This window comes from Humulus lupulus, chromosome 6 (genome assembly GCF_963169125.1).
Source record: "Humulus lupulus chromosome 6, drHumLupu1.1, whole genome shotgun sequence".
Lineage (NCBI taxonomy): Eukaryota > Viridiplantae > Streptophyta > Magnoliopsida > Rosales > Cannabaceae > Humulus > Humulus lupulus.
In genome coordinates, this window is record NC_084798.1 from 36,677,532 (window position 1) to 36,686,320 (window position 8,789).

The 8,789-nt window shown below is 34.6% G+C and overlaps 1 protein-coding gene across 1 annotated transcript; it reads left to right on the plus strand.

Moving 5' to 3' along the window:
* Window positions 1-3,668: 3,668 nt before the first annotated feature.
* On the plus strand, window positions 3,669-7,514 carry LOC133782064 (V-type proton ATPase subunit d2). Its single transcript, XM_062221226.1, has 11 exons — window positions 3,669-3,822; window positions 3,929-4,127; window positions 4,579-4,699; window positions 5,035-5,142; window positions 5,259-5,361; window positions 5,920-6,000; window positions 6,083-6,168; window positions 6,291-6,350; window positions 6,433-6,481; window positions 6,818-6,952; window positions 7,064-7,514. Exons 2-11 carry the CDS (start codon window positions 3,947-3,949, stop codon window positions 7,193-7,195), a joined length of 1,056 nt encoding a protein of 351 aa, XP_062077210.1. The 5' UTR covers window positions 3,669-3,822; window positions 3,929-3,946; the 3' UTR covers window positions 7,196-7,514.
* The last annotated feature ends 1,275 nt before the right edge of the window (window positions 7,515-8,789 follow it).

Consider the following 8,789-nt stretch of genomic DNA (forward strand, 5'->3'; position numbering starts at 1 on the left):
CGTGAATCGAAAGGGAGCAATGGTCTTGGGAAGTGAGAAATTCTTAGCACTTAGGGCAGCCATTAAAGACCCTACAGCTAGAGATAAACTCGACTCCTTATGGGCAGAAATGCAGGAGGAAGTAATAGAAGACCAAGATAAATATCCAACCCTCATCACCTGTTTTGCCAATCAGTATGAAGTACTCATAGTAGAACATACTGCCACATTAGAAGAGGATGGATCCATATGGGAGGAGGTAGAGATGGTTTGGCATCATCTTACCCTAAGCTCTATGACAAAGTCATTTGTTCCATACCTGTCATCGTAGAAGAACAATTTTATAGATGCCTAGACCTAGACTATCTAGAGGCTCTTCGGAGCTTGTTTTTCTTTGAGCCTGAAGAAGAATAGAGCCAAGTAGCAGTACCCTTTTGTTTTTCTTTTCTTTATTGTTATTTTGATGTATTGAACTCTAGCTTCTTTTATTGAATAAATGAATAAAGTGTTGTTTTCTTCATTTTTGAGTTTTTATTTTTAAAATTTTCTTGCTTTTTAAAAATTAAGTTGTGTACCATAGTATATTACAATGGCACCGGGAAGGACAACTTGGGTCACGGCTAGCAGAGGAAGAGGAAGGGGAAGGGGTAAAAGAGCATCCAATGCCCCTACTGACATTCCTAATGCAGTTGACGCCCCCAACGTTGCTAATGCCCCTACTGACATTCCTAATGCAGTTGACGCCCCCAACGTTGCTAATGCCCCTTGGAATCCAGCTGGGCCAGAAAATTGAGAATCCTCATGCAGAGATAGCTAGGCTGCGGGAATAGCTAAGGGTCAGAGATGAGGAAGCAGCTCGAGCTGGAAGAGGGCAACCACCTGTACAAGCACCACTACAACATGTGCATGTTCAATAGCTGATGGGGCAGGGAACAGTTCATAACTTAGTTTGAACTCGTGTATGAACGAATGAGGAAGCAACATCCTTCGAGTTTTGAAGGTGGCACTAATCCATTGGAAGCTAAAGAATTGTTAAGATTAGTAGAGTCTATTTTGGATCACATGTAGCTGAACAGTGAGGACATGGTGTCTTGCGCGTCATCTTTGCTGAAGAAAGATGCAAGAATTTGGTGGGACGTCATCAAACAAACCAAGGATGTGACGACAATGACCTGGGCGGAGTTCATTCAAGTCTTTAACAAGAAGTACTATGGTACCGTGACTCTGGCAGCTTGAGTGGATGAGTTCGTAGCTTTGACTCAAAGAAATTCCTTAGTGACAGAGTACACTCAAAAGTTCGATAGATTGAAAAAGTTTGCAGCGGAATTAATACCAAGTGAGGCTTTAAGGGTACAAAGCTTTACAAGAGGGCTGAAGCCTATGATAGCCGAGATGTTAAGTTAACCAGTGTGGGAGTGACTACCAATGCTGAGACTTTAGAGCAGGCCCTTGATGCGGAACTACTGAAGGACCGTATCTAGAAAGAAGGAACTGCTAAAAGAGAAGCTAGAAAAGCAAACTCAGGGCAAGGTGAAAAGAGGAAGTCTTGGGATGGACAAGGGAGTGAGGCAAAGAAAAACTCAGGGCAATGCGCAACTCACCAAGTGTCCCAAGTGTAAACGCAAACTCAGGGATCAACTAATAACAATCTAAAATCTAGATTTTTGCATGGAGAACTCTTCATCAGTCACTTCTTGTTGCTGCAATTCTGGCACGAAGACATATACTCACTCTTTTGTTTGTTTTATTTACTCTTACCACACTTAGTCAATCAATCATGCACTCTTTCATTGTAAAAGAGCTAAAAAGGTATGGAAGAGCGCTTATTTTTACATTGATTTTGCTGAAGCATTGTGTCATCTTGTAAGGAATTTGTTTATATTTTAGTATAGTGTCTAACATGGAACAAGTGTATGAATATTGAGCCATTAATAAAAATATGGGTAACTCCACTAATCACAAATTAATTTTTAGAAGGAACCCCACGATTCTTGTCAGTTTATGAGCTCTCCCAACAGCTCGATAACAATGAGTTTGAAACAATGCTCTGCATCACGTGGTCCATCTAGTCTGAGTGTAATGGCGAAATACATGAGCAAAAGCCAAGACCAGCATCAGTTTTATTAGATTATGCTTCCACACATGTTGCTGAGGACCATAATCTTGAGAGAGCAACTGCTCATGCAACTATGGCTTCCCTTTCTCCTTCACATACTCGCTCTTCAGTTTGTAAATGGACGACTCCCTCATTAGTTAGACTAAAGCTTAATACTAATGCTACATTTGACTCACAAAATAAAGTTATTGGCGTGGGAGCCATTGTGCGTGACTGAGACTCTACTCATGCTGCCATTGAAGTTGTATGCACTACTCTATAGTCTACAATGGCGTTTAAATATGCAACAACTCAACTAGTCCATTATACAGAGACAATTACTCTTTGTTGGTTGTAAAAATGGGTAATCAATATAGTTCACAATCATATCATTATGAGTTCTGAATCTGCTAATATTCCAATTGTGTTTAATTGGAGGATCTTCCTTTCACCTTGTATTTCAAATGAATAAAATAGCACTTAAAAAAAAGAATAAGATCTGCTCCCAAATAATTTGCGATGTTAAAAATTCATCCCGAATTATGCACGTTACTGAAATATGAGACTTTTGTTAAATTTCGTCTTAGGTGGCTAACAGATTGATGATGTAACATTTTGTCTATTGATGTGGCAGTGTCATGTGTAGAATAATTAGCAATTTTGCCCCCCAAATTTTGACTATTACCAAATAACACTCCTTTTATAAAATAAATCTATTTTTTTCTTTAAAATAATAATTAATTCCTTAAAATAAATTAAAATTTTAATTATCAACAAGTAACTGCTTTTCACTTTTTCTTTTACAATATTAATTAAAACTGTTTTAGAATGAATATTTAAAATAAATACTAAAACAAAGAAAAAAAATTTAATTAAAGAGAAAGACAAATGGCTTAAATAAATAATATATAAAAAAAACTTTTAATTTAAGATAAGGAGGACGAAGGGGAAACAAATTATTTTATGATTTATTTTTAATTTTTATTTTAAGATATATTTATTTTTATATTGTAATGGAAAATAACAATATAAAATAAAAAGTAACCAAAAATTTTATTTGTTATTAATTAGATTTTTAATTTTTGAGTGTTTGAAATTTTATTTAATTAATTTGAAACTTTTAGTATTGTTTATTTTCTTAATTTTTTAAAATGATTTTTTTTTAAAAAAAATTAAGGATTTAATTATTATTTTTAAGAAAAAAAATAGATTTTTTTTTTAAAATTAGTTTTAATAAAAATAGCACAATTTGGTAGTAGTCAAAGTTTAAGATACAAAATTACTAATTATTATAAACATGACACTGTCACATTAAGTGAAAAAATGTCACATTATCAATTCGTTAGTCACCTAACACGAAATTTAATAGAAATCTTAAATTTCAATTACGTGCATAATTTGAGAGAATTTTAATATCATGAATTATTCAAGGAGCATGATGTCATAATTCGAAGGACAAAAGGACTATTTATTCTTAAAATAAAAATTTAAGATTGGTTCTTATTCTTCTTTTGTCTACTTACATACATTACTCGCTTCATGTCCTTTATGGTAATTTCCTTTCTAAAACAAATTAATTAATAATTTAATTTTGGAACGAAAATGAAAATATAGAGGAAGGTGCAGATAAATATATCTCTTCCGTTATCGTACTCCCAACCGCCAAACGCCAAAACTCCTGTATCTGAAATCCGTCGTCGCCGACTGTCGCTTCCGGCAATTCTCCGGCGACCGCTTGGCTGTCTCAGGTACTTTGACTGAACCCTAATTCTGCAATTCTGTTCTCGGATCCGATTCGATCCGATCCGATCCCAAAATACATTTCCCTCAATTTTGGTTGCTATCTGTTCTCAGATCCAAAAACCCTCCAAAATGTACGGATTTGAAGCTATGACCTTCAACATCCATGGCGGATACTTGGAGGCCATCGTTCGGGGACACCGCGCAGGGCTTCTCACGGCCGCTGATTATAACAATTTGTGTCAGTGCGAGACCCTCGACGACATCAAGATGCATCTCTCCGCCACCGAGTACGGACCCTACCTCCAAAATGGTGCCTTCTCTTTCTTCTTGATTACCTTTTCTTTCATTACACTTGATTATATGTATATATTTTTTGAACTTCTGATAGAATTGTGGGAATTGGAACATAAAAGTGGGTTATATTTCCTTACTCAAAAGTATTTTCTGAAATTTAGTGTGAGGAGTATTTTGATTTGGTTCTAAATTTAGATTGAGTGGATTCTTTGTTTGCTGATTCATCTATTGAATTATGAAGGTAGTATTAGAACAAATCGTGGTTTTTGAGTAATGGACTTTGGATTTTTTTTTCCTCCATCAATAGAGACTTAAGGCATAGGCTTATTTTTAGGTTACTAGATCCATAACTCAGTTAATGACTGAGTTGCATTTACTGATTTCATAAACCAGTCAGTGTCCGTGTGCTCGAGCTTGAAGTCACTAATCCTGCTATCTATCTTATATGTGTTAATACTGGTTTGCAGAACCATCCCCATTGCATACAACTACGATTGTAGAGAAGTGCACTCTTAAATTGGTTGATGAGTATAAACACATGCAATGCCAAGCCACTGAGCCCCTGTCAACCTTCTTGGAGTATATCACGTAAGTGCCTTTGTCCTGGTATTGTTATTTATTGTCTGATTGGTACTGTTTGTTTAATCAACATTAGAATTCGAATCTGTTCCCATATATGTTGGCAAGCACATATTTCCACCGAGGCAGTGTTGGATTGTGCCAAGTTTATAGCAACTTTGGGGCCTGAAACACTGGTTTACCTAACCTGGACCATGAAAATGTTTGAATACAAATTGAAGTTATATAATACGTGGCATATTACGTACTTGTTTTTGGTATGGGCAAGAAGTGGGAGGTTACAAGGCTTAGACTGTGCTGCTTTCAGTGTAAGGATGTTATAATGTTTCTGATGCTTTTTCCAGATATGGTCACATGATTGACAATGTTGTCCTGATTGTTACTGGAACCTTGCATGAGAGAGACGTTCAGGAGCTACTGGAAAAATGCCATCCACTGGGCATGTTTGATAGGTATTTTCATCCTATCTGGATGCCTTGTATATCTTGCAACTATAAATTCTATGCCTTTTCCGTATTAATCTTCTGTCATAAATTATAATGCTAAATATTTCTTGATTTTTCCTCAGCATTGCTACCCTGGCAGTTGCACAGAATATGCGAGAGCTGTACAGGCTAGTCCTTGTTGACACACCACTTGCTCCATACTTCTCTGAGTGCATTACATCAGAGGTACAGACTAATGGTTTCTGCTTGGCTCATCTCCACATTTCCTCTCCCCCCCTGTTCTTATTTGATTCTTCATTTTCCTGTTAGATGATCTCTTTTTCTTGTAATTCTATGACGTATACTAGTGCTTCATTAATGTTAGAAAATAATTAAAATGAAATGAGATTCTTGTTAAATTAGACAAACTTTGGAACAAATTTTGTTTTTATTAAAGCTGAAACTAAGTAAATAAATGGATAATGTTGAAGTTTTTTCTCATATTAACAACAATAAATTAGGTATTCTCGTCCTTAGGAATAGTAGGTGTAGCATTCTTACTATGAAGTAATGTACTTAATTGACTACATTGAAATTCATATCATAGGAGTCATTGCCACTGGTTGAGTGTGTGTGTTGTGTAAGAGGTCTGGGTTTAAAGTTCAAACCCCAGCTGGGCTAATTTTACAAATGGGGAGCTACTAACTGTTCTTATTATTATGTGTGTATATATATAAATATATTGTAGGAGTCATTTGATTATAATTTTATTCTAATTCCTGGTATGTTTGGTCTGTTTTGAAGGACTTGGATGACATGAACATTGAAATCATGAGGAACACTCTTTACAAGGCATACCTTGAAGATTTTTACAGGTTTTGTCAGGTTAGTTTTTAATGCTAATTTCATCTGTTCATATCTTTTGTGTAACCTGTTTTCTTATTCATTTCTCTTTGTTTTTTTATAGAAACTTGGTGGTGCCACAGCTGAGATCATGTCTGACCTACTTGCTTTTGAGGCTGACAGAAGGGCTGTTAATATCACAATAAATAGGTACACTCTTGTTGCTGAATTATTGAAAGAATTTTCTTGGCCAGCGTTCCTCGCATGTTAGTATCTCTAGTTCTAAGTTTGATTTTTTTTTTCATGCCCCTGATTCTGTTCATTCTGTGCAGCATTGGTACTGAGCTTACCCGAGATGATCGAAGAAAATTGTACTCTAGTTTTGGTTTACTGTAAGCTCTGTTCTCTAACACAATTCTTTTACCGACTCACTTGGAATATTATCTCTAATGATGGATTGCTAATGTGTTGCAGCTATCCTTATGGCCATGAGGAACTTGCTGTCTGTGAGGACATTGATCAGGTATTGTTTTGTCAGTCATACATATGAGATTGAAAGGAAAGTTTTATGTATGAACCATAAGGGTGCCCTTACCCTTTCATCTTCTGTCTTAATATGAACTTTTTTGCTCATAGGTGTCTTTTAAGTTTTAACTAGATAGTAAAAAAAAAATTTTCCTTGGTGATCTTTCCAACCAATTTTAAAATTCTTGGACTTCCTTTTGCTTTCTCATCTGTCAGTGCATCATGTCAAACACATTTTAGTTTTCGGTTTAGATGTAGTCTCTACACTTCTATCAAATTTCCATAATATTGTTTCCAGTGGTTAAGTCTAATCTTCCATGTGTTTACCATGCAGGTTCGTGGTGCCATGGAAAAGTACCCTCCTTATCAGGCTATTTTCTCAAAACTATCTTATGGAGAAAGCCAGATGCTTGACAAGGCATTCTATGAAGAGGAGGTGAAAAGGCTTTGCCTGGCATTTGAGCAACAGGTACATATTTCAGTGGACAAAGCAGAGTCATTGTTATAGCCTTTCTCGTTTTCTAATCGACTTCTTTAAAACTCATTGTTCCACGATCGTGTTTCGTTGTCTGGTCTGCAGTTCCATTACGGCGTATTCTTCGCATACATGAGATTGAGGGAGCAGGAGATCAGGAACCTGATGTGGATATCGGAGTGCGTGGCTCAGAACCAGAAGTCCAGAGTTCATGACAGTGTGGTGTTCATATTCTAGGTGGGTGGGGTCTGATTCACAACTGGTTAGAAAGAGACAGACATTTGCTCTTTGAATGCATAATCTTTTTCTGTAAATCTTCTCCCGTTTTATCCTATAATGAATTTGTAGAGATGGATGCAGTTGCATGCACTGTTTGCAATATCGTGTGTTGCAGAGTTGTTCTACTGTCTTATTTTTATCATTGCTTAAAAATTTTTATTTAGAGGGGAAAGTGGCATAAATTGAGAATCGTAAGATATACTTTGGTTGGATTGTATTGTATTTATATTTGGTCACCCAGTATCATAATAATAATCGCCAGACTGCGATTTTATTCTGCCTTTTTTTTTTTCCTTTTAATATTATTTTGCCAAATAATTTTTTCTATGTATATATGTTAAATACATTTTTGCTTATATTTTGTCAATCACTCAGGCACACCCTATCGTGAATGTTATTTTGTATTTTTAAAGAGAGATAGAGAGAGAGTCGTAAAGTGATATTTAAAAATTAAAACAAAAAATAAAATTTTGGAAAAATTGATACAAAATTTTCATTAAGTACAAAATTTGGAAATGTTCATTAAACATGTGAGATTTACTAAAATCTGATTGCTTGGTTGTTTTGTAAAAATGCTAAAATTTCATCACATCTCTAACTTATAGCACAAATCAGAAAGAGAATTACTAAGGGGCACCATCGGTGCCCAACACTACAAGAAAGTGGCATGTCGTTATTGGTGTAATCTAATATTGGGTCTCACACATTTGAATTTTATAAGTATTAAGGGATATCGCTAACCAACCATTGGATGTCACTTTATGTGGTATTGAACATCTTAAGATGTCGAATAGCAACACTCAATTAGAAATACCCTAATTTCATAGATGAAACGTGGACACGTGTGAGCCAAAAGAAATCGACTTTCCGTCGATCCCAACCCAACCCAAAATCAGTTAATTCTATGAGGAAATTGACCCCCGCATTATAACTTCGTTAATATCCATCGTTCCATTCCATATTACAAATATGTTGTTTTAACATGTAAAACACACTAATTTTCTCTAATCATGATTTATGTTTGTAAGGTTTAAAGGGTATCTATCAAAAATCCAGAAAGGACAAAATATTTTTTCCCCCGAACTATAGCACTAGTAAACTTTTGCCTCCGAAATACCTCCGAATTATAGCATTTGTAGATTTTTGCCCATTCCGTCCAAATAGTAACGGTTTGCTCACGTGGAAGGAAACAAACATTTAAATTTTATTTTTTATTAATTAATTGATTTTTTTAGAAAAGTAATTAATTGATTTTAAATTAGAAAAATAAATAAATAAAAAGTTTTAAAATAAAAATTAATAAAAACTGATTTTTAAATTTATTAAATTATTTATAAATTCAATAAATAAATAAATCAAGAAACATAAATAGTTTTTAATCCAAATATAATTTAAAAAAAAACTAAAATTAATATTTCAAAACTAAATTACAATTTAAATTAAACTAAATTATTTTTTTTAATTTTTAGCTGGATTGTTTTCTAAATTTTTTTTATTATCTACGTTTGAAATATAGATTTGATTGAGTTTTTAATTTAGTTTAGTATAAAGA

Coding starts and splice junctions, on each gene's coding strand:
- LOC133782064 (XM_062221226.1), top strand. CDS start 3,947: ATGTACGGATTTGAAGCTATGACCTTCAACATCCATGGCGGATACTTG. Junction 5,143..5,258: donor CCACTGGGCATGTTTGATAG/GTATTTTCATCC, acceptor ATTTTTCCTCAG/CATTGCTACCCTGGCAGTTG. Junction 6,169..6,290: donor GTTAATATCACAATAAATAG/GTACACTCTTGT, acceptor CATTCTGTGCAG/CATTGGTACTGAGCTTACCC.